Source organism: Oncorhynchus nerka, linkage group LG10 (assembly GCF_034236695.1).
Source record: "Oncorhynchus nerka isolate Pitt River linkage group LG10, Oner_Uvic_2.0, whole genome shotgun sequence".
NCBI classification, from domain to species: Eukaryota; Metazoa; Chordata; class Actinopteri; order Salmoniformes; family Salmonidae; genus Oncorhynchus; species Oncorhynchus nerka.
The window spans coordinates 45,713,483-45,740,539 of record NC_088405.1 but is presented as its reverse complement, the minus strand read 5'-3'; the positions used below and the strand labels follow the sequence as shown (position 1 = coordinate 45,740,539).

At 43.1% G+C, this 27,057-nt stretch overlaps 1 protein-coding gene across 3 annotated transcripts in view; it reads right to left on the bottom strand.

The window, feature by feature from the left end:
• smoc2 (SPARC related modular calcium binding 2) overlaps positions 1-26,787 on the bottom strand; it is an 85,802-nt gene extending 59,015 nt beyond the window's left edge. For 2 of the 3 annotated variants that reach the window (XM_029670024.2, XM_029670026.2), the window contains exon 1: positions 26,098-26,787. In XM_029670024.2, coding sequence (XP_029525884.1) covers positions 26,098-26,172 — 75 coding nt within the window. In that variant the 5' untranslated portion in view covers positions 26,173-26,787. The remainder of the gene's footprint in view (positions 1-26,097) is intronic. The other variant, XM_029670025.2, reaches the window with a different exon arrangement.
• Positions 26,788-27,057: the final 270 nt, after the last annotated feature.

The window sequence follows — 27,057 nt, the reverse complement described above, 5'->3', positions numbered from 1 at the left end:
GCAGTCTTTTCTAGTCGTTACTGGTGGTAAAAAGAAAACAAGCATAACATCCTCTCATTGATATACAACCACACAGACACCCTGATGAAACCGTCTCTATCACAGGACTGAGGAGAAGCTTGTCAGTCACAAGGAGTAGCCATGCCCTGTCTTGTCCCGGGGGTGAGGGGGTTGAGGGGGAGGGGAGCTGGATCAGACTTGAGTGACGCTTCCTGCATGCCTTTTTTTCGTGCCAACACCTGTGCAGGAATTCACCTGAAATCCCTCCAGATTCCCGATGGATGTTTGACTGAGGCATGAAAAGAGAGCAACAATGATGCAGCCTCCTGGCTGAACGCATCAGATCACCTGTGTCAATGCCACCATTGTGTCTGCCGACCGCAAACTGAAACCCCCTCGCTGGTCCATACAAAGGAGCAGGCAACAGGCTGTGACTGCTACAATGAATGGAAAGACACTGAATGAGAAAGTGGCTAAATAAAATAGAAGTCTTGAGGGTTTTGTGTGACTTAGAGTACAAATGTGTGGGTTTTCATGGTGTTGGCTTGATTCTTGCATGTTCTGTACGATATTCAGGTGGATTGAATGGTGAAAACACACTGTTTTGTGCCCTCTCCTGTCTCCAGAACACACGCAGGTGTTGTTTTCATTTCAATCCAATAGTAAATGCCTGTTTGTGGACTTAACTGTCCTCTCCTGACACTTGAATTCTATTGTATCTGAAGTCATGTAAATATTGGACCACTCACAATAAACACAAACAGTTTTTTGTTTAAGTTGTCATTGTAGGTACGCAGTATACACACTCCTGAACAGCCATAACCTCCAACACCCTCACACCCACCCACCCACCCACCCTCACACCCACACATACACACACACACCTACAAGTTACCCACAGCAAATAAATCCATTGTTAGTGATCAAATGACAGGGCAGCGGGCCTAGAAAGATGAAAAAGGAAACATCATCCATATAGGTGGACGGGATGATCACTAATAAAATAAATTAGCTTTGTCTGACATGTAACAAATGAAGAGAGACTTGACGTGCCGAGGGTTTAGGGTTGTTAGCAGATGGGCCTCTAACAGTGCTCAGAAGAGGAGAGCTGGAGGGGCTGCACTGCACCTGGAAGAGCGCTAGCCTGGATCACGGCATCGCCCATGGCCGGGGGAGACAACCCCCTCTGTCATCTCTGATCATAAATCTCCCAGGGAGGAATCAGAAGAGAGAGGCCAGTTGAAACACATTGAGAAAGAGAGAGGAGCCACGAGGGAAGACTTGGATTAAATAAAATAAAATATATCTTTTTACAAGCCCCTGTCTTTCTGTCTGTCTTGCTTTTCTTCCCTCGCTGCCTTTAAACTGATGCGTTGTCATTCTTTAAAAAAACATTGATCTGGAAGCTAAAGGGAGTAGAGGAGATGAGACGGTGGAATAAAATGTTTGCACGTGCTACAGGGGCCCCACGTCTGTTTTCACAAACACACCCTGTGTCTGAGTCACGACTACAGTCTCTGCAGCCTTTCTTTCTTCCCTCCTCCTTCTCCCTTCTCTTACCCACTTGGGATACTATCTTCTGGATTGGGAGATAAATGATTGTCAGTGAATCTTTTAAGCCCACTTCCTCTGTCTTGGTTTTCTTTTCACTGATCTATGCAAAACATCCATGTGAATGTTCATCCAATTTATGAATATCATCTCGAGAAGAAAAGAGGAGGGCTTGTTGCCCATTTCTGAGTGTGTTGGGGGTCTATCCCTAACCCCCCTTCTCTTCCTCCATGTCTCTCATCTCTCAGTTTCTTGGATCGTCTGCACCACTGCTTCTGACTGACAGTCTCCCACAGTCTTGGGTCAGAGAACTCTCTCACCCCCTCCCTCCTTCCTTCCCCCCCTCCTCCCTCACTGTCTTCCCTTCCCATCGTACAGAAACAACATCTCCCATTAGGGTTTTCCCCTGCAGCTGTGACCTCCATGCACCCGGCCGCTCTCTTTCACAGCTCCCCGTCACATAAAGGGCAGGAGGCAAGAAAGACTGGGCAGAAAATGGCTTTCTTCAAGACCACAGCCGTAGCGGGCCAGGATCAGCTCTGACAATGATCAGTCTGTGTGTCCTCCAGACTTCAACCCAGACCCACCCCACCACAGCAGGCTAGCAGCCCCAGAGCCCCACCACAGACCAGAGTGCTACTGCTGCTGCCCACCTAGAGAACCAGACCAGATCATCATTTTCAACCACAGCCAGTGGGCCTGACACTCCCCCGACATATCACTCCAACCTCATGGCAACCATCACACACCATAAGAGGGCCTGGGCCACAATGTGATGGATTGTCCACTGCATCCCCACTGGGCACAAATGTCAATTCAATGTCTATTCCACGTTGTTTAACATTTTTTTAAATTATGTGGGAACAATGTTGATTCAACCAGTGTGTGCCCAGTGGGTCTGCTACAGCTAAGTGCATATCTCCGCCCTCCGCTCTACTGTGACTTACGACTTCTTCATAGAAGGAGAAGAAGAGAATTCATGCAAGACAGACCACTTGTTGTGGCTTTTGTTGTTGTCCTTTTCATGTACCCTTTTAATGTGTCCATTTCTCTCTCTTTCTAGTCTGTGTCCTTTTTATGCTATTTCCTTAATCTCTGTTGGAAGAAGCTTTTTGCATCTGCTAAAATAATGCAATGAGAGGTTTGAAGATAACGAGGGGGAATTGAGAAAGGGAGTGGGTGTGAGAGAGAGGATTTTTCTTTTCTAGACCAACCAGCATACAAATCAAATCCTATTACCTCCCCTGGCTCTGCAGCTTTTTGGGATTGAATGGAGTGGTCTGGAGGCGAAGCTCCAGCAGAGAGCACATTGTAGCCCAATGAGGGCCTTCTGGGCTGGGGTGCCCCCTCTTCTACTGCCCCGAGAGGCCCCTCACACCACGGCCCCATACGGTCAATGGGGGCCCCAGCTGAGAGCCGTCACAAACATGTTAAATCGCCTTGGCGGGGGTTTCCTGCACCACCGCTTGGATGCAAAGGAGATCATTAGTTTCCAGAATGGTGGACAGGGAAGAAATTGACAGCTTTTTAACCAGGCTATTAACTCAATCAAAGGCAAAGGCGTTTAATTGCTGTGAAATATGTAAAAAATAAGAGAAATCTGTGAAAGGCCGCTGGTAGTTTTTTATGTGAGGTTTTTTTAAAGTAAAGAAATGTTTGCAGGTGCTAAGTTTCGTGAATGACAAGGGGGCAATAGAGACCATGTGTTAAGTTAAAGCATGATTTTTCTTTTTATAGGTTTGTGCCAGAGGCAGGCATTGTTCTACAAGTTCTTTTCCGATTTAAACACAATTCTAGACAGGTCTAACACCTTTCACAGTACAATGACAAAAACATAACCTACCCAGGAATAACATAAGTGGCACATTGTTCAGCTGCCTAATAACATCAAGAGGGCATCGACAAATGTTTTAGGCAGAGAACATAACGTTATGACTATAACTATAGTTCCCTGAAGGAGGGAAACGAGGTACAATATACTATGGGGTGTCATACTCTCGCGACTTTGGTTGAAGGATCTACAATCATGCCTGACTAGGCCAATGATATCCGTGCCTTGCTGGAGGCCCTGCCCTCCACAGGTGATAAGCGTGAGGCTAGGATTCATTCTTTAAATGTTTTATACAGCTCTTCAAGGAGCCCAGGAATGGGCGACGCCGGGCCAAACAGGTGTTGTACCTCGTTTCCCTACTTCAAGTAACAGTAGTTATAGTCATATCATTACGTTCCCTTTCAGTCAGTCAACTCGGTACAACATACTATGGGGAAATGTAATCATGCCCCAGGCCGACCCCAATGAATACTATAAATGAAACGTCCCTTGGCAGACCACCCACTCCTGACCCAGCCAGATGCGTCAGTCTGGGTATTGCACACAAGGTGCGCTGCTTATTGACTTTCCCCTGTCAAAGCCTTAAGGACACTGTGGGCTACACTGGGAGCAGTGACATCCAAGCAATAAAACCTCACAAAAATGTGTGGTGATACTCAACTCGCCGCAGCACAAATATCTCCTACAGTCAACCCTTTAAACAATGGGCAATGTGACCTCTGTTGCTCTTCAGAAGCAAAAGGAGGTGGCGAGATGGGAAATAGCCCAAAGCTAAGGACCTGGGCCCGGTTGCATAAAACATCTTAAGTTTTCTTAAGGGTTTACCTTTAGGAATAATTTGACCTTACCTAAGGGAATTGTTTAAGGATGTTGCATAGAGCCCCTCAAACAGTTTCCTTAGGTAAGTGGCATACTTAAGTGTTTTTACAGTAGTTTGAAGGCATGCATGGCAGAAAGAGTGTCTGGTTACCATGGATACGACCTGATTCACTGACTAAACATCTCAAAGAAATCACATTTATCTTAGTAGACAAATTAATTAGAAGATAATAAAACACGTCTCTTTTTAGTTACTTTTTTCTCAACTATTACTTTCTAGCCAGCTAGCTAGCTAATATTAGCCTACCTCAATACAACTTGGATTTTGCTTGGAAACATAACATTTAAAAAGAAGGGAAATAATTAGTAGGAAAACCTTTTGTCATGATGTCGCCAGATTGACTTTAGATGCAGTATAACTTTAGCCAGCTAACTAAGATTGAGGGGACCACTGTATTTTAGCTAGCTAACATTAGCATTGCTAGCTATTTTTGAAAAACTTTTCTCGTAACATAAATGGCAACATTTGTCACGACTCCTACCGAAGGTGGCTCCCCTTCCTGTTCGGGTGGCGTGTGACCGCGTTAAGGCCGTGCGTAATTGGCCGATTCCAACCACGGTGAAGGAAGTGCAGCGGTTCTTAGGGTTTGCCAATTACTACCGGAGGTTTATCCGGGGTTTTGGCCAGGTAGCGGCCCCCATTACCTCACTGCTGAAGGGGGGGTGGGTGCGTTTGAGGTGGTCGGCAGAGGCTGACAGAGCCTTCAATAGGTTGAAGGCGCTATTCACAGATGCCACCGTGTTGGCGCACCCAGACCCCTCTTTAGCATTCATAGTGGAGGTGGACGCGTCCGAGGCTGGGGTGGGTGCCATGCTATCACAGCGCGCGGGTACGCCACCGAAACTCCGCCCCTGCACTTTTTTTTCGAGGAAGCTCGGCCCGGCGGAGCGTAACTATGTGGGGGACCGGGACTTCTTAGCGGTGGTAAAGACCCTGAGGGTGTGGAGACACTGGCTTGAGGGGGCTAGGCACCCTTTTCTCATCTGGACCGACCACCAGAATCTGGAGTATATCCGGGCAGCTAGGAGACTGAATCCGCATCAGGCAAGGTGGGCCATGTTCTTCACCCGATTCAGGTTCACCCTGTCTTATAGACCAGGCTCCCTGAACATGAAGGCCGACGCGCTGTCTCGTCTCCATGATATGGAGGATCGGCCCACCGATCCTACTCCCATCCTTCCAGCCTCTAGGCTGGTGGCACCAGTGGTATGGGAGGTGGACTCGGACATCAAGCGGGCATTACGGGTGAAACCTGCACTTCCTCAGTGTCCGACTGGTCGCAAGTACGTGCCGCTTGGTGTTCGCGATCAACTGATTCGGTGGGCTCACACCCTACCCTCTTCGGGTCATCGTGGTGTGGCGAGGACAGTGCGGAATCTCAGGGGGAAGTATTGGTGGCCCACCTTGGCTAGGGACGTTAGGTTCTGTGTCTCTTCCTGTTCGGTGTTCGCCCAGAGTAAGGCTCCTAGGCACCTTCCTAGAGGGAAGTTACAGCCCCTCCCCGTTCCACAACGGTCATGGTCTCACTTGTCAGTGGATTTCCTGACCGATCTTCCCCAGTCTCAGGGGAACACTACGGTCCTGGTTGTTGTGGATCGGTTTTCTAAGTCCTGCCGTCTCCTCCCGTTGCCCGGTCTCCCTACAGCCCTACAGACTGCGGAGGCGCTATTTACCCACGTCTTCTCTGATCGAGGTCCCCAGTTGACGTCTCGGGTATGGAGGGCGTTTATGGAGCGTCTGGGGGTCTCGGTCAGCCTGACCTCCGGTTATCACCCCGAGAGTAATGGGCAGGTGGAGAGAGTAAACCAGGAGGTGGGTAGGTTTCTGCGGTCGTATTGCCAGGACCGGCCAGGGGAGTGGTCTAGGTACGTCCCATGGGCGGAGTATGCCCAGAACTCACTCCGTCTTCTATGAACCTATCACCATTTCAGTGTGTGTTGGGCTACCAGCCGGTCCTGGCACCATGGCATCCGAGTCAGACCGAGGCTCCTGTGGTGGAGGAGTGGGTGCAGCGCTCCAAGGAGACCTGGAGAGCCGTCCAGGAATCCCTCAAACAAGCCAGTGGATGGCAGAAGAGGAGTGCTGACTGCCACCGCATTGAGGCCCCCATGTTTGTACCGGGGGACAGGTTCTGGCTCTCGACCTGAAACCTACCCCTCTGCTTGCCCTGCCGGAAGCTGGGGCTGCAGTGTGTGGGGCCCTTCAAAGTCCTGAGGAGGATAAACGAGGTGTGTTATAGATTACAACTCCCTTCCTATTTTTGTATTAACCCCTCGTTTCATGTGTCTCTCCTCAGGCCGGTGGTAGCTGGTCCCCTGCAGGAAGGTGAGGTGCCGGAGGTCCCTCCGCCCCCTCTGGATATCGAGGGGTCCCCGGCGTACAGGATACGTGCCATTCTGGACTCGAGACGCCGAGTGAGGGGCCTGCACGTCTTGGACCCGTCACTGTTGAGGGATTTCCATCGCCTCCACCCGGATCGGGGTCGCCCTCGGGGCCGACGTCGGCTCACTGCGGGAGCCGCGCGTCAGGGGGGGGGGGGTACTGTCACGACTCCTACCGTGTGGCTCCCCTTCCTGTTCGGGTGGCGCTCTGCGGTCGTCATCACCGGCCTACTAGCTGGACTGTTTGAGTCCCCGTGTTTGGGGCATTTGGATTTTGTGCTTCGTGTGTTTCGTGGGGAGGCTTATGTTCATCGTTAGTGCATTAAATAGCACTCCCCTGAACTCTCTGCTTCCTGCGCCTGACTTTGCACCCACTACACCCAGATCGTTACAACATTGCTATCTCTCTAAAGTAAATTTGACGACAACACAATTTGGCAAAGTTTTTTTTAAATAACTATTTGTTTACTTTAGCAATGCCATCGTATTTCCATGCCACTCTAAGTTAGTGTAATTCAGACAAAACAGTCACATTAGCATCCGAGGTGCAACCCTTGTCTCTAGGGCACAAATAAATATTGAATGCAGCTATGGTGGTACTAGCTAACTCATGTCTGACTATAACAGTATACTAACTAGCAGCAACAAACTCAAACTAGCCCAGGGCCATAGCAAAACATGTCACAGTTGGTTGCATAATGTAACGTGTTTATCTAATACAATCTGGAGCCAGTCAGTCTACATCTGTAAAGCATAGAATTAGCTTCCAAATGAGATTACGTTATTTCTCAAGCTATGTTTATAACTGAGGGATGATGACAATTGTTGACCCTGTTTTCCTGTTTGACAAAGTGCACAGTTGGGTGTCAGATGGATCCCCTGCTCAGGAATACATCCCGGGACCTACCAGAAGGAGCAAAGGTGGGTATCATAGCATGTCCGGTGATGTGATTGCCATTGATTCCAGAGTCTCCCTTGACTCCTATGAAAAGGACACGCCATCATCAGGCCTCTGACAGTGACCCGAGTTACTACCCTGATGACACAGGCGACTTCATCAACAATGACAGGTGAGGTGTGTTATATAAAAAGTTGTATTCAAAAATACCCGTCTTGATAAAATAGTTGGCCAATTACCCAGCCAAGCAGATACAACAAGTACAGTAATTTTGGTTCTGAAGTATATTGGCAAAAAGCCTTGTCCTTTCTTTATAACAAAATGCAATTTACCACTTGGCTGTCTAATATATCACCATGTCACAGTCCCTCCCAGTCAACAACACCTCATAAAATTGCCTGCTGCAGTTGATCGAGATATGTCCAGTTTGCAACCGAACATGCAGCATAGAAACGACCAGCAAGGGAGCCCTCATCAATATCATGCAGACATTCCCTCGCTGTGAGCATTCCTATAAATTGAACAGTCAATCAATGAATCAAATGTATTTATAAAGCCCTTTTTACATCAGCCCATGCCACAAAGTGCTGTAGAGAAAACCAGCCTAAAACGCCAAACAGCAAGCAATGCAGATGTAGAAGCACGGTGGCAAGGAAAAACTCTGGGAACCTAGGAAGAAACCTAGAGAGAAACCATGCTTTGAGGGGTGGCCAGTCCTCTTCTGGCTGTGCTGGGTGGAGATTATAACAGAACATGGCCAAGATGTTCAAACGTTCATAGATGATCAGCATGGTCAGATAACAATAATCACAGTGGTTGTAGAGGGTGCAACAGGACAGCACCTCAGGAGTAAATGTCAGTCAGCCACATGTTGGCAAGTATCCGGCCAGTAACCTTCACCTGTCAGCGGCAACAGCTTTCAAAGGCTCATCATTTGTACAAATACAGAAGGTGACCCACTTCATTGCTTTGACACATTTGATAACCCAATTATGAAACATGATTTATGTAACTGACATTTGTTTCTTGTTTTCTACTTCTTAGATGCATACAGTGCCTTGCAAAAGTATTCATCCCCCTTGGTGTTTTTCCTATTTTGTTGCATTACAACCTGTCATTTAACTAGATTTTTACTTGGATTTAATGTAATGGACATAACAGAAAATAGTCCAAATTGGTGAAGTGAAATGAAAAAAAAGAACTTGTTTCAAAAATGTATAAAATATACAAAATGGAAAAGTTGTGATTGCATATGTGTTCACCCCTTTGCTATGAAGCCCCTAAAAAAGATATGGTGCAACCAATTACCTTCAAAATACAGAATTAGTTAGATTGCACAAAACTTATTTAAGTGTCACATGATCTCAGTATATATACACCTGTCCTGAAAGGCCCCAGAGTCTGCAACACCACTATGCAAGGGGCACCACCAAGCAAGTGGCACCATGAAGACCAAGGAGCTCAAACAGGCCAGGGACAAAGTTTTGGAGACGTACAGATCAGGGTTGAGGTATATAAACATATCCGAAACTTTGAACATCCCAAAGAGCACCATTCAATCTATTATTAAAAAATGTAAAGAATATGGCACCACAACAAACCTGCCAAGAGAGGGCCGCCCACCAAAACTCACAGACCAGGCAGGAGGACATTAATCAGAGATGCAACAAAGAGACTAAAGATAACCCTGAAGGAGCTGCAAAGTTCCACAACAGAGATTGGAGTATCTGTCCATAGGACCGCTTTAAGCAGTACACTCCACAGAGCTGGCCTTTACGTAAGAGTGGCCAGAAAAAAAAGCCATTCTTAAAGAAATCGCCAAAAGGCATGTTGGAGACTCCCCAAACATATGAAAGAAGGTATTCTGGTCAGATGAGACTAAAATGTAGCTTTTTGGCCATTAAGGAAAACACTATGTCTGGCGCAAACCCAACACCCCCCATCACCCCAAGAACGCCGTCCCCACAGTGAAGCATGGTAGTGGCATGGACTGGGACACTGGTCAGAATTGAAGGAATGATGGATGGCGTTAAATACATGGAAATTATTGAGGGAAACCTGTTTGTCTTCCAGAGATTTGAGACTGGGACAGAGGTTCACCTTCCAGCAGGACAATGACCCTAACCATACTGCTAAAGCTACACTCGAGCGGTGTAAGGGGAAACATTTAAACGTCTTGGAATGGCCTAGTCAATGCCCAGACCTCAATCCAATTGAGAATCTGTGGTATGACTTAAAGATTGCTGCACACCAGAGGAACCCATCCAACTTGAAGGAGCTGGAGCAGTTTCACCTTGAAGAATGGGCAAAAATTCCAGTGGCTCGATGTGCCAAGCTTATAGAAACATACCCCAAGTGACTTGCAGCTGTAATTGCAGCAAAAGGTGGCTCTTTACAAAGTATTGACTTTAGGGGGGTGAATAGTTATGCACACTCAAGTTTTCTGTGTTTCTGTCTTATTTCTTGTTTGTTTAACAATAAAAAATATATATTGCATCTTCAAAGTGGTAGGCATGTTGTGTAAATTAAATGATACATACTTTTTTCCCAACTTTTTATTCCAGGTTGTTAGACAACAAAATAGGAAAAATGCCAAGGGGGGTGAATACTTTCGCAAGCCTCTGTATAATGCCCAGGGCATGATATATCTGAAGTGAAATAGAAAGGTGAAAGCATAGATCAGGTTGGTTTCATCAGGCTAATCAGAAACAAAATTTCCAAATGCACTCGCACATCTGAGCTGTCTTTTTTGCAGGTGCATGGTAACAGTTGAATACAATGAGAGAAAAGAAGGAAACCGCACACTGCTCTTGATAGTATCACAGGCTAATCAGAACCACCATTGATAATGTAATCAGTGCTTTGTGTGTTTGTGTGTGTCAAATAACGTCAAATGCCTTATGAAATTATGACTTTACAATGATTTCCAAGCTTTTTAATGGAAATTCCAAAGCCAAATATATTGAATATTGAATATTAAACAAAATATTGAATTGAAAATATTTCAGTTGTGTATATTACTTAGTTTTTATTTGATTAGTTTATTATTTTTCATTTCATAAAGTAATCATCTCATCTCTACTCAAGCAATTGCAGTCAGCCAGCCAGGCCATCGAAAATGATGTCCTACCCATACTGTACTGTTTTTAGTCATCTTATTTAGCTAGCCTGCAGAGCTGTCTGATGAAATAATTTTACTTGTTCTTCAAAGTAGATAAGGCATACTTTCACGAACTGTCTCTATCCCTCTCCTCTTGTGTTGTGTACATTCCTCTCTCATGCGGTCTATGTGGTCTGTGTGTATCTAACCTAACGTAGCAGCCATAAAAGTGTATCCATCCAGAAATATGCATACTGTATATGACAAGATGCCCATGTCTCTGCCCTAACAATCTGAGTCATAAAGGTGGGAAGGCAGGTTACAATCGTAGGTCCAAAATAAGCCCACAGAAATGCATTGGGCTTGTTTTTTCACCGAGTTTGGCAAGAGTGAAACCTCTCACTTCGCCTCTTACTCTCTGATCCATCTAAGCTGGGCAAAAATGGCGCAATAGTAAAAAAAATGGTCATTGTAGTTAATTACCATGTTTCTGCGCTGAACTAGGTTGAATATTTGCTCAATTAAAACTATGACTCCCTTCAACACAGCATCCCAAATAGTACTTAATTTGATTTATTTTGTGAATGATTTGATTTCCTCTCTAGATTAACAGTGCACTGGGTTCACAAAATAAAAAAACGTAATGGAATTCATGTAACTGAACTTGACGACTTAATAGCCCGAAAAAAGTATATGTTGTTTAATCGCTCAGCACTACCGACCAGTATCTTTGATGAGTGGCCAGGAGCTGATCTACGCTGCTATGCCCATCAATGGGGCTCTGGCAAAGACCTCACCTCTGGCCTGCTCACCAATGGTCGTCAATGGGGAGAACAGAATTAGGTAGGTTTAGTCTGACAAGGCACTCAACACATCAACTCAACACATTCACAATGAGGTGATTACTAATAATACAGTACAGCACAAATGTCCAGTAACAGTAATACTATTTTCATTCCATGTGTCGCTGATGAAATCTGCCTCAACTCTGCCTATTTCTGCAGATGGATTGGAGATGCTTTTTCCAGATGGCAGCCTCAGTCATTTGATGGGAAGACTATAGTTGGGTAGGTTTTATCTGACCTGTTCAATCTTTAACTTCTTCGAGATAGGGGGCGCTCTTTTAATTTTTGGGTGAAAAATGTTCCCGTTTTAAACAAGATATTTTGTCACGAAAAGTTGCTCGACTATGCATGTGATTGACAGCTTTGGAAAGAAAAAACTCCAAAACTGCAAAGATATTATCTGTGAGTGCCCCAGAACTAATGCTACAGGCGAAACCAAGATGAAATTTCATACAGGAAATGCCCCAGATTCTGAAGGTGCTGTGTTCCAATGTCTCCTTATATGGCTGTGAATGCGCCAGGAATGAGCATGCACTTTCTGCCGTTTCACCAAGGTGTCTGCAGCATTGTGACGTATTTGTAGGCATATCATTGGAAGATTGACCATAAGAGACTACATTTACCAGGTGTCCGCCCGGTGTCCTGCGTCGAAATTATTGCGTAATCTCTAGGTCCATGCGCGTTCCATTTCTTCAGAGGAGAAACTAAACTGCCACGAATGATTTATCATCGATAGATAAGTGAAAAACACCTTGAGGATTGATTCTAAACAACGTTTGCCACGTTTCTGTCGATATTATGGAGTTAATTTGGAAAAAAAGTTTGCGTTGTAATGACTTAATTTTCTGGTTTTTTCTTACCCAAACGTGATGAAGAAAACGGAGCGATTTGTCTACACAAATAATCTTTTTGGAAAAACTGAACATTTGCTATCTAACTGAGAGTCTCCTCATTGAAAACATCTGAAGTTCTTCAAAGGTAAATTATTTTCTTTGAATGCTTTTCTTGTTTTTGTGAAAATGTTGCATGCTGAATGCCAGGCTTAATGCTATGCTAGGCTATCAATACTGTTACACGAATGCTTGTTTAGCTATGGTTCAAAAGCATATTTAGAAAATCTGAGATGACAGTGTTGTTAACAAAAGGCTAAGCTTGAGAGCTAATATATTTATTTCATTTCATTTGCGATTTTCATGAATAGTTAACGTTGCGTTATGCTAATGAGCTTGCGGAGAGAATTACACTCCTGGATACAGGTTTTTTTCGTAGCCAAACGTGATGAACAAAACAGAGCGATTTGTCCTACACAAATAATATTTTTGGAAAAACTGAACATTTGCTATCTAAATGAGAGTCTCCACATTGAAAACATCTGAAGTTCTTCAAAGGTAAATTATTTTATTTGAATGCTTTTCTTGTTTTTGTGAAAATGTTGCATGCTGAATGCCAGGCTTAATGCTATGCTAGGCTATCAATACTGTTACACAAATGCTTGTTTAGGTATGGTTCAAAAGCATATTTTAAAAATCTGAGATGACAGTGTTGTTAACCTCTTGCTTCTACTCGGGACGCTTGCGTCCCAACTAGAGCTCTGGAAATGCAAATGCACTACGCTAAATGCTAATAGTATTAGTTAAAACTCAAACGTTCATTAAAATACACATGCAGGGTATCGAATTAAAGCTACACTCGTTGTGAATCCAGGCAACAAGTCAGATTTTTAAAATGCTTTTCGGCGAAAGCATGAGAAGCTATTATCTGATAGCATGTAACAATACACTACAACACAAAAGACCCGCAGGGGATGTAAACAAAATAATTAGCATATTCGGCGCTACACAAACCGCACAATAAAATAGAAAACATTCATTACCTTTCACCATCTTCTTTGTTGGCACTCCTAGATGTCCCATAAACACTATTGGGTCTTTATTTCGATTAAATCGGTCCAAATAAAGCCTAGATATCGTTATATGTAGACTGTGTGATAAACGAAAAAAACAGCGTTTCAAAACGTAACGTAATTTTTTTAAATTCAAAAAGTCGACGATAAACTTTCACAAAACAGTTCGAAATACTTTTGTAATGCAACTTTAGGTATTAGTAAACGTTAATAAGCGATAAAATTCATCAGGAGGCGATGTAAAAATCATTAGCTGTCCGTCTGGAAAAATGTCCGGCTAGAAACTCAACCAAAATATCCGGTCCTAGACCTGAAGAAATGCGCTGCCTTGCATGTGTTTGACCAAGAAAAAACTCGTAGGCAAATGACAAGACTCTAGACACCGTGTGGAAGCTGTAGGTACTGCAACCTCAGTCAATTAATTGTGGTTCACCTTTATCAATGGGTTCAAGTAGCGCAGCAATATATTTTTCCATTTTCAGTGATCAGTTTTTCCTGTGCTTTTCGATGTAAATGCCGTTCTGGTAAAGCCACAGCAGTGATTTAACCAGTTTTATAAACGTCTGAGTGTTTTCTATCCACACAGACTAAGCAAATTAATATACTATATTCCTGGCATGAGTAGCAGGGCGCTGAAATGTTGTGCGATTTTTAACAGAATGTTCAAAAAAGTAGAGGGTAGAGGCAAGAGGTTTTAACAAAAGGCTAAGCTTGAGAGCTAATATATTTATTTCATTTCATTTGCGATTTTCATGAATAGTTAACGTTGCGTTATGCTAATGAGCTTGCGGAGAGAATTACACTCCTGGATACAGGTTTTTTTCGTAGCCAAACGTGATGAACAAAACAGAGCGATTTGTCCTACACAAATAATCTTTTGGAAAAACTGAACATTTGCTATCTAACTGAGAGTCTCCTCATTGAAAACATCTGAAGTTCTTCAAAGGTAAATTATTTTATTTGAATGCTTTTCTTGTTTTTGTGAAAATGTTGCATGCTGAATGCTAGGCTAAATGCTATGCTAGGCTATCAATACTCTTACACAAATGCTTGTTTAGCTATGGTTCAAAAGCATATTTTGAAAATCTGAGATGACAGTGTTGTTAACAAAAGGCTAAGCTTGAGAGCAAATATATTTATTTCATTTCATTTGCGATTTTCATGAATAGTTTGAGGCTGTATTCACGATCCCGGATCCGGGATGGCTAGAATCAAGAGGTTAACATAGTACTTGTTTGTGTGCCATTGCTAATAAAACTCATACACTATGTGTGTGTATTCACAGAAACATGTATGGAGCCAGCACATGGAGACTTGAAAGATGAGGTGATGAAGTCCAGACTGACAGACAGGCTTGATACTGGTGTCTCTGAATGGGGAGAGACCTGGCAATCGGCATAACATTTTTACTAGACGCAACTTTTACTTGTATTGTCTTTTTTATTATTGAATTGAGTGGTATCAGTCAATATCGGGAGGGAGAAACCCTGTGTATTCTGCACCAGGATCAGGGAACTCCTGTTGTATATGGGACACCACACAGGAAGGTATGACCACTCTGACATGTTTGCCAAGGTAGCCCCATTACCACCAGACAGAATGCTGTGAATGGCAATGAAAGATGAAAGGTGGACATTGTTATATTAGTAGAACACTGCTTCTACGGTATTACGTGAAGGCTTGTTTATTATATATGGACCTGTTACTACATTTAAAAGTTATCAAAACACTTTGCTTAGATTATCTACATAAATTCAGCAAATGCATTCTTCTCATATTACTCTGTAGGCTACTGACCTATTCAAAGCTATTGAACTCAACCTGAATGAAGTTAGTTTGTTGTGATTAAGTTGAGGGAAACAGCTGCGGGCTGCTGACAGATGGGTGTGTCTTGGTGGTGGCAAAGGCACACCCAAGAAGCACCCACATCGAACCACACCCACAAGCCAACTCACGTTTGGCTTCTGTCATGGCCACTAAGCATTTCTTGAGGAGCAAGCTAAAAAATTAGGCAAAATCAGCGGGTGCAGTTCCCCTTTAAAGTTAAAGGAAACTTTAAGGGAAAAGATAAAGGGAAAATTAACTTAAGATGTTTTATGTAACTGGGCCCATAGCTCATAGTCATGGACAACATCACCTTAGAGTCACCCGGAACGAACTGAGTACAGGAAGTGTATACAGATAAAGCATGGAGGTCCCCAACACGTTTAGCCGATGCCAAAGCCATGAGCAAGGAGGTTCTTTAGAAGAGGATCTTCAGACTCCAGAGGCTCAAAGGGGAACACAGTGCCTCCAAAACCAGCATCAAGTACCATGTGGGCGAAATAGGTTTAGAGACACGTCTGATACGACGTACACCGTCCAGGAACCACACAACCAGGGGGTAGGCCCCCAGTGTGTCTCCATCAATTACCACATGACACTCTAAGATTAGTGGCCATGTACACTTTTAAGGTGGAGAATGTCCGCTCCTGCTCAAAAAGCTCCTGTAGGAACATAAGGATGTCCCTCACAGAGCAATCAAAAGTAACAAGCCCTTTATCATGGCACCAGAGCTCAAACGCTTGCCTCTTATACGCATACAGCCTTCTCGTGGAGGACGCCTTTGGGGATTGAACGGTAAGCAATAACATTCGGAGGTAAACCTCTGGCCATCAAGGGCCAGGCACATAGGAACCTAATCTCCAGCCTTGCATGCCAAACCCCTGTACCCCGTTGTTCCTCTTTCGCATGGTCCACAGAAATATTGCACATGGGCGCTATTGATTGGAGCAGACAGTGAGCCTCCCGTCAAGTCCCGTCTGAAGGGGCGGGACACCACCTTGTGGACTGGGAGAGATTGGTTATTTTTCCCTTTCCACCACTTGACCACATGTGTTTGAATGTGGAGAAGGGACACTTTTCATTACACCCACATTTGGGAGACACAACCCTTTTGTCACCCATGAACACTGTGGAACTTTAGGTTGACAACTGTGTTCATGCACTAAGGTTTGCCTGAAGCCCAGTCCACTCTGGGTTTTGGGGCACCAGCAATCCGTGACGTACTCCGATTGGCAGTGCCCCTCGTTTTAGGCGGTAAGTGGCACCCAGCACTTGTGCTGGCACCCAGCACTGAAGGTTATCATACCCACCAGTCATAGGTACCATTGTCACATCACCTTGTAACCCAGCTGGAAAAGGGACATACGGCTCTGAAAAAGCTAATTTAATTCCCAGGAATCAAACCAATCACCTATAAAACCCATTACCTGTATCACTAAGCACCTAATAGGGACTAGTGAGCTACAAGCACAAATCAGCTATTAATCCCAGTAATGAGCCACCTATGGGGGAGATTATTACTCCCACCCTGGGAGATTGATATACCCTTTGAACCAGGTGAACACCAAGGAACGGGGGGGTATCAGGGGGCTTTAAACACGGACAAGATTCCAAACTAAGTTGTGTTTCCATGAGACTGTATAGGCTGGACAAAGCCCGGCCCCTTATGGACACAGGGGCTACGGCAATGGTTGACGTAGCACCCTGTTTGGCCGTAACCATACGTGGAGGCACTGATGTCACAGTAATGTTTTTGTGCAGGGGCTCACCAGTCACTCAGACCTGTGCTAAGGTCCCTCGCTCCGAGGATTTCCCGAGCCAAGTGCTCGGAGTCTGCTTTCTCATCGGAGGTGCCCGCAAGCCCCACTTCCTCCACTCCCTCCAACTCCAGGAATTGGAAATAGGAATGTGATTGCCTTAATGCTGAGGGAAAGCTAGTAAGCTTAATTTGCCAGAAGTTATGCACGCTAACCAACTTTAACCATGATGAGGCTTCTAGTCTAGCTAGCCTCTTTGACCGCAGCACAATCCGTTTAGAATAACCAAGAAACTGAACGCTAGCTACGTATACTAAATAAGAGAGCTACCCAAGCAATTCCACCGTTAGGAAGCCGGAATAGATGACAGTAGCTAGCTCGCCTCTGCAAGTTAGCTAACCTGGCTAGCATGCTATGCAGCGCTTGTTAGCTAGCCTGATCTCAAAAATCTACTTAGGACCGAATCACCGAGGTGGGACCTTGAGCCTTCATCGAGACAAGACATACAAGACAACAAACGTGAGTATCTTTTAATTAATTTGTGCATGGTCGCAAACCCGAACTGGCTTGTTAGCCTTAGTTGTTTCGGACGCGTTAGCCATCTTACTTACTGCTATAGCCAGGCCAAACTATTCAAAGAATAACTAATTGTTTGTGATTAGGAAACTTATGAGAACCATGCCAAATTCAGCACACAAAGTTATTGATAGTATGCTCTACCACTAAGGGACAGTTAAGTTGACACAATGTAAGACAGTTTCGTGTTACAATTGTTTGTTTAGTAAAGTGAATCGTTCCGTTTCACACCGAGGTGAAGAACATAATAATTGAAGGAATGAATTCGAGCCTCAAGCTTTATCACCTGTGGAAGGCGGGGCTTCCAGCGAGGTGCATATTTCGAGAGTGTGCGACTCCCCATAGTATTTTACCGAAGTTGACTAACTTAAAGGGAACTCCAAACGTCTTCTGGTTAATCAATTTCTCCTAAGGCAAAACATTAAAGCCACTATGTCTCACCAGACCACAACCTAACACCACAACATTCCATGTTATATCTATTGTCTCACAAAGTTCTTTACATGTATTAACCATGTGAAGCATCTATGTAGGCCTTATAAAGGGTTTATGAAGGCTTAATTTAATGAATTAGTTATTGTTTGTGTGACCAAATATAGCCTAAATACAATATCAGTTATGTTTTCTAAGGGTCCTATTAGGACGGTTCACCAATAAAGTGTAATTCTGAGACTCAGCCACCAACTTGAGTCCAGTAGATTATATATGCATACCAGGGAATGTTTTGTGTTGCAATAGTTTACTACATGGTAGAAGTTGTCTCATTGTTATAGTCATATCCCGAGCATGCCCTTGCACCGTGCCCACACAGCAAATTTGAGTTCAAAATTTTAACAACCACAGTGTTAATTGTAATACTTTCTTAGTGTGTAAATGTAATTGACAGAAAGGTTGTTAAAATAATAATTTTCAAAGTGTTGAAAAACTAACACCCCAAGAGTGTTGGCGTGTATATGGGAGGCGAAGTCAAGTGCAAGAGAGCGGAGTATAATAAAAAGGCTCACTTTAATACCGGTTACCAAATGACAGCACATAACTCATACTAGTGCCAAAACACGGTCTAAAACAAAAGTGCAGCGCCTGACAATAACAATAAACAATCACTCACAAATACAACATGGGGAACAGAGGGTTAAATAATAAACAAGTAATTGTTTGAGTGAATCCAGGTGTGATAAGACAAAGACAGAACAAATGGAAAATGAAAAGTGGATCAGCGGTGGCTAGAAAGCCGGTGACGTCGACCGCCGAACGCCGCCCGAACAAGGAGAGGGACCGACTTCGGCGGAAGTCGTGACACACTTAGGCTACTGTTAGTGGATTGAGCACAGTGCACAACAATGGCTGTGAAAGTGGGATAAAATGCTTAATAATTAAAAACCTAAAACAATGTTAAATAATAAGATATGATCTCTGAAAGCTCATGCAAATAATTACCAAATTTTTCTGTGGTAAGCAATGAATACCTGTGGAGTTACAGTAACTCATTCTGGGGTGTTGTTTTAACACTGTATGGTGTAAAGGCCTATTTGCATATTTATTTCCCAGGGTTCCTTTCAAGTACATTTTAGAGGTACTGGTAGTACACATTACGTGTTTGCTAGTGACAGAAACATTATTGTTGCATTTCACAGCTTTCAGTCCTGCAACCTTCAGCAAGTGAGTGGCTAAGTGAATATTTTATCATAAAGATTTAATTATTTATGACAATATATTACTTTTTTTGACAATATCATACTTCGACAGCCTAGTTTTACCCTAACACAGTGGTCTGAAAAACTTGGTTTGCAGGCCACATCGGCAAGTCATATTAGGATACCCAACAATTGGAACTTGTAAGGGATAAATGAGACTACCTAAACCATCTACACTGGAACAACCATCTCAATAACGGATGCAATAAGTCCAACCACTTACAGATCGGATATGTTAAGAAAAATGTGTTATCTTTGGGTAGTATAAGAACAATTAATCAATCAATATGCATGCAGAAACATAGATATTAAAACAAACAATTATAAATAGCAACCTGCAGCAAGGGATACTGGTAAATATGATCATGAGGCCCCTTCCATGTTTTTTGGGCTTACCCCAACACAGTGGAGTAACAAAAACCCCACTTCATTTATTCACCGCAGGTGGCGTCAATTTCAATCCCACTGGTGTTAACTCCATTAGAATCAAAAGTCAGATATAACACTCACAACACTTTTTACCTCAACGCTGAGATGTTAAAACAAACACACACACCAAACACTGCTCCATCCCTCTGCCTCCACAAGGACAGAGTGCACACATATGTCAGCGTGTGTGTATGTGTTTGTGGACGGCTAGTCTCTGCGAACAGTTGATGACGGAAGTTTACATGTACCTTAGCCAAATATATTTAAACTCAGTTTTCACAATTCCTGACATTTAATCCTAGTAATAATTCCCTGTCTTAGTTCAGTTAGGATCAGCACTTTATTTTAAGAATGTGAAATGTCACAATAAAAGTAATGATAATTATTTCTTTCAGCTATTATTTATTTCATTACATTCCCAGTGGGTCAGATGTTTACATACACTCAATTAGTATTTGGTAGAATTGCCTTTAAATTCTTTAACTTGGGTCAAACGTTTCCGGTAGCCTTCCACAAGCTTCCCACAATAAGTTGGGTGAATTTTGGCCCATCCTCCAGACAGAGCTGGAGTAACTGATTCAGGTTTGCAGGCCTCCTTGCTCGCACATGTTTTTTCAGTTCTGCCCACAAATCATCTATAGGATTGATGTTAGGGCTTTGTGATGACCACTCCAATACCTTGACTTTGTTGTCCTTAAGCCATTTTGCCACAACTTTGGAAGTATGCTTGGGGTCATTGTCCATTTGGAAGATCCATTTGCAACCAAGCTTTTACTTCCTGACTGATGTCTGATGTCAATATATCCACATCATTTTCCTCCCTCATGCCGCCATCTATTTTGTGAAGTGCACCAGTGGCTCCTGCAGCAAAGCACCCCCACAACATGATGCTGCCACCCCCGTGCTTCACGGTTGGGATGGTGTTCTTTGGCTTGCAAGCCTCCCCCTTTTTCTTCCAAACAAAACAATGGTCATTATGGCCAAACAGTTCTATTTTTGTTTCATCAGACCAGAGGACATTTCTCCAAAAAGTACAATCTTTGTCCCCATGTGCAGTTGTAAACCATAGTCTGGCTTTTTTATGGCGGTTTTGGAGCAGTGGCTTCTTCCTTGCTGAGCGGCCTTTCAGGCTATGTCAATATAGGACTTGTTTTACTGTGAATATAGATACCTTTGTACCTGTTTCCTCCAGCATTTTCACAAGGTCCTTTGCTGTTGTCTGGGATTGATTTGCACTTTTCGCACCAAAGTACGTTCATCTCTAGGAGACATACTGCTCTTTCCTGAGCAGTATGACGGCTGCGTTGTCCCATGGTGTTGTCCCATAGTTGCGTGCTATTGTTTGTCCAGATGAACATGGTACCTTCAGGCTTTTATATTTGGTAGCACTTATGTGTTTTTCCTTTGCCTCCAACCCCTTTCGACGTGTGGAACGAATGTGGGTGGGGCTAGGTCTACATAACGGTGCTAATTTTTTTTTAAATCACAAAAGCTCTGACGAAAGCTGTGAGACCAATAAGTAAGCTTATTAATATCAGTGATACTATCAAGAGCAGTGTACCGTTTCCTGTTTCCTTCATCTTGTTCAACTGTTGCCAAGCACCTGCAAAAAAGATTGCTCAGATGTGCGAATGCCTTTTGAATTTTGTATTACCTTCAGACTTTTGTAAATTGCTCTCAATGATGAACCAAACATGTGGAGGTCCATACTTTTTTTGAGGTCTTGGATGATTTCTTTTGATTTTCCTGTGATGTCAAGCAAAGAGGCACTGAGTTTGAAGGTAGGCTTTAAAATACATCCACAGGTACACCTCCAAATGACTCTAATGATGTCACTCAGAAGCTTCTAAAGCCATGACAACATTTTCTGGAATTTTCCAAGCTGTTTAAAGACACAGTCATCATAGTGTATGTAAACTTCTAACCCACTTTAATTGTGAAACAGTGAATTATAAGTGAAATAATCTGCCTATGAACAATTGTTGAAAAAATGACTTGTGTCATGTAGAAAGTAACCGACTTGCCAAAGCTATAGTTGTTAACAAGAAATTTGTGGAGTGGTTGAAAAATGAGTTTTAATGACTCCAACCTAAGTGTATGTAAACTTTTGACTTCAACTGTATATCACAGTGTGTGTGAGAATGCAGAGCAAGAGGTGCATCTGCACAATGCAATGCTTCCTCCCACATTCCAAAATGCCATGTGCAGGCAGAGGAGAGAGCTTCTCTGACCCCTCACCTCCAGGTTAACAACCCATGGCCATTTGTTTCCCATTGGATATTAAGGCATCCTCGCACAGCCCATAAATAGTGGCACTAAGGGCGGTGGCTGTCACATCAACCTCTAAATCACAGAGGCAAGACTCTGACACTGCGCATTCCTCTACAGCCACTTCGGCCTCCAGTCTCTACAACTTTCTATTATTCCTACCTGAGCAGAAGTGAGCAGAGATGAGCACTGTGAGCACACATGATTACGGTCGTTAAAAAAAACTCCATCCACCCAAAAATGTGCTCTTGCCTCTCTTTTCTTCATAAGCATGCAAGGGCTGATGGGTAATATGGAATGGGCACTGTAGTGTTGTTGGGTTTCCCCTACTGGGTTATGATGCAATGAACATGTCAACATTACACTCTAAGAGGGGACAGCAATTAGGTTGTTTTTAGAGTTCCCCAGAAGCCTTGTGTGCATGGTGCTTCAGACCATTACTCAGATCTAGAGGGGGATGAACTGACATTGGCCTGTGCTTCGCCTGTGGTAACAATGACAATTGCTTTGTGAATGTAAATGCACTGGTAAGGCAGTCAAAGCAGAGAGGCATGGACCACATCCCAAAAGAGTGCATTGTCATCAAGGCTGTTGGATGTTGGATGCAGTCATGTTTGCATATTTAGCTTCTAGCTTGCTGTCTGGGTGACTAGCACAACAAAACTGGAGAGGATCACTGGGCAAGCCAGGCACTGGAGCAATGAGCAAGCTGCTAACAGGCACATCAGCATCACAGAGACATGCCAGCAGAGATAATCACTCCACTCCTACCATCTGGAGCTGTCAGACCCTACAAACCCAGGGAGATGGCACCTAGAGATTATATCAGGTCAGACAGAGTACATGCACCCAGATGCCACTGCTTGGCAGAAAGAATGCACCCAGAGATTCTGTCAAGCCACTTAGCCAGACGGAATACATGCACACAAAAATTCCTCTTACGTGTCTTTTTGAGGAGCAAAACTTTTGGTGGAAGGTACAATGCTGCGTACAGATCCCCAAGAACTCGTCGAGATACATTGAGTTTCCTTGTAGGCCTATGTGGCGAGGAAACTGTGAAGCAAGCTGTGAAGCAAGCTGTTTATGTGTCTTTTATTAAAGAATTTGAAACAATGTTGTGTCTGTTTGCTGCTTTTCATTCAATCATGTAGCTGTTCCTTAGGCTGTGGCCTAAAATAAATTTGTTCATATGGGCAGAATATTATATTTTGTAGCATAGGCTACCAAATATATGACAATAAACAGTTCATGCAAACATATTGGATCAGGTAAAAGGCAGGGCTAAGGTCGTTTCAATTTAAAGAAGACTCTTTGTCACATGAAAATAGAAATGGAAACATTGTGATTTTAGAGACACAAAGTAACAATAGCCTCTATGATAAAGTATACAGCCCATCCTACGTAATTGGGCACAGTAGCCTAGACATTGATGCTTTCTCTGTTAAATCTTCTAGACCCTGCTGTAAAATCAATCTGACAATAGCAGATAATCAACATAAATGTAGGGGTATTGGATGGAATCCAACATTGATCGCAACAGTCTTCATAGGCGCGGCGAACAAGCACCCCATGCTATATCCCAACATCTGACTCTCATTCAGAAGAAAAAAAATCTGGATGAGCTGATGATGGTTGACAATATCACTAGGCTTAACTAAACACCTGGATTCCAAATGAGCATTCAACAAGTAGTCCTATTGGCCTATGCATATTGAAGTACAACGCAAGTTGGTGACTCGGTTAGAAGCATTCGATTTTGCAATAGCATACATCATTTTGGATTTGTATGCCCATGAAAACTGTAAAATATCAACATGAACATTTGATAAAATGGTGCTGCCATTTTTAGCGAACCACCTCATAGACTGAGCAATACCTTTGTCCCGCTGATGACTCATAAGGGGTCTATGGGTTTCTGTCGTATTCATGATGGATTAGAATTTTAAGCTTCAGAACATTCACACCTAGCCTAATGGTCAATCAGCTCACAATTGTCTGGACACTTTCCTACCTGTACAGTGTAGGTCAGTCACATTTCTGCTTCCTTTTCATATCTCAAAAATGCAACAGGTAGCCTATTGATACAAACTTTACATAGGCTATTGGTGACATCACTATAGCCTAATATTCCTCAAATCGATGTAAAGATTTGGTGTGCTGTTGACAAAAAGCGGTACAGAATCTATAATAATTAGCCTATCCTAAAAAACGAATCATGATGTGCTGAATATGAATGAATCTGCACAGTGCCTTGCTAAATAAAGCCAATTATCATGTTTGAGTAGGCTATAGGCCTCATTTTCAAGAAAATATCATAGGCCTAGTTTTATTATATTGATAATTAGATTATATGGAGCATACTGAAAGAAAATGAATTAATACAAGGTTCAAATAAATGTTATTTCAGTTTGTCTGTTTCTTATATTGAATATGTGCATGTTTTTTTTTATTTTTATGGATGACATTTTTCAACTTATTTCAACCCTGTTTTATTTATTCTATCTAAAAGGCAACGAATGCAGCACATGCGAAATATCACTATAATAAGGCTTCAAGACTATGAGGCTTTTTTCCCCGCCAAGCAACCAGCCAGCTATTCCCTAGCCAATGTGTTTACACTCGCAATGAGAGCGCACAGGCGCGCAAGGACGAAAGACTTCGCTGACATGGAGTTCCACGAAGGAGCAGCGTTTGCACAAAAAATGCTTTGAAAAATGCAATTGTTACAGACAAAATTCACCCAAAGATTCAATAAGGCTAAACTGAAGTATTCTCTAAATTATTTCAGACCTTTGAAAGTCATTACATTAAATTAGCTATAGGTGTTAGCAGTACATCTAGCTTTCACAATGGACTCTTATACCCAGATATTTTTCACTAAAACGTATTTTAGAATGATGGACTCATGTGGACAAGTCAATATTTGGTGTACCTCTAACATTCATAAAGCTTAAGAACACTGCTCTGGTAAAAAAAAATTATAATAATCAAAACCACCACCACACTATGTTTTAATGTATATACAATATGCAATGTTCAGGTATTTAGCGTAATCAGACACACAGCTAATCTTCTTTCGTATCAAAAATAACTATTTTTACAATGTAGTTTGTTCCTCCTTTGCTCAACTAAACATGTTATCTGTCTCATCTACATGATCTAACTCAATCTAACGAAACAAGGTAAGTTGATTGATTTCATCAATCCAATGCAAGTCAATAGTACCTAAACTAGAATTTTCCAAATCATGTCCAAGTCATCTACAAGTTACTTCATTGAGTTACACAGTCATTTTTGTCATACTTTAGGATGATGATTTGGACATGATTTGGCACGGAAATTAAGAGGGACCTTACATGAATGGTCCTATCATTTATGTTAAAAAAATATATTAAAAGAATAGAAATAGAAATATTAAAAAAGATTACATATAAATAAATACATATATTAACATGCCTAAATAAAGAAATACAAAAATGAAAAAAGATAGAAAATATCTAGTTCCAGATAAAACAACACTTAAATCAATAGGCTATGTTCATGGGTTAAAAAATATGCAAGTGGAGAATCCGAACCATATGTTATCCTTCGCGGCTCGTAAACTGGTGAAAAAACGTTATTTTCTTAATTGCCATCACATAAGTACCTCCAGGCTCTGATCAGGCCCTACACCCAAACAAGGGCACTGCGTTCATCCACCTCTGGCCTGCTCGCCTCCCTACCACTGAGGAAGTACAGTTCCCGCGCAGCCCAGTCAAAACTGTTCGCTGCTCTGGCCCCCCAATGGTGGAACAAACTCCCTCACGACGCCAGGACAGCGGAGTCAATCACCACCATCCGGAGACACCTGAAACCCCACCTCTTTCAGGAATACCTAGGATAGGATAAAGTAATCCTTCTCACCCCCCCCCCCCTTAAAAGATTTAGATGCACTATTGTAAAGTGGCTGTTCCACTGGATGTCTTAAGGTGAACGCACCAATTTGTAAGTCGCTCTGGATAAGAGCGTCTGCTAAATGACGTAAATGTAAATAAAGCCACTGCTCCAAGCGTGCATTCTGCGCGTAAGAAGGCTGTATCCAAAATAAACCAATACACAAGACAAATGCTCGACTGCAAAAAGTCAGAGTATTCTGGCAGAATTATACTATAGTATCCTACCGTGAGAGCGGAGAACTTCTGAGCGTGCCCGGCGCAAAGGAGGCAGAGAAGAACCAAGAGCAGGCAGACGCGCATCCTGATGGTGGCTCTCAATGAAAATTACGCACGATCCAAAGTGAAGCCTCCAGCCTACTGTCTCGGCTTCAGCAAAACCAACTGTGTCCTAAGTATCCAAATACTTTTCTTGAGAAAATGCGCTCAATTCAATTACCAAGGAACTCCTTTCAATTGACTTTGTGAAGAAGTTGTGGGGCAGACGTTTATTTTATCACACGTTTTTATCTCTGCCAATTCCGTTACTTCTGCAACCTTCTGATATTATCCTTATTTCTCGCAGTGCGAAATGCCCCTTGTGTCCTGACCTTTTTCCCTCCTTCGGTGCTCTCTCTCTCTCTCACACACACACTCTGTCTCTCTCTCGACTTTTCTCCACACCCCCTCCCTCTCCTCGTATGTGGACTAGATCCCTTATCGGATGCAGGCAGTTCCTTTGGTAGCCTATACGTTTTGAAGTTATCTTTCTGCTGCTGGTAGCTAAGGCAAACAAAGTTCTATTTTCTTTCTTTCTTTCTCCCTCTTTTTCTTTTTTTCCCCTAAACCACAACAGGGAATCCTTTTCTCTTTTGTCCTCTGCTGTGTTATGAGCCTCGCTCAGTAAAGAGAGGACCAGACTGCGTAAAGGCGTAGTGAGTATAGAGTAGCGACTAGCGCATGCGTATGAAAGGTAATGAAAGAGGACAGAACATATAGTGAGCCGCGTGTACAGTCTTGAACTCCCTCTCGAAAACTCCATCTCTCTCTCTTTCTCTCTCTTTCTCTTTCTACTCTAATGCACACGCACACGCAAAAGATAGGGATATGGATAGGTCCACATGTCGAAAGGAATGGAAAACCCATTTGATGCTCTGTGGTCACCCGCATCATGAGCCCTCTGACACCTCAAATAAAAGATGGTCAGGC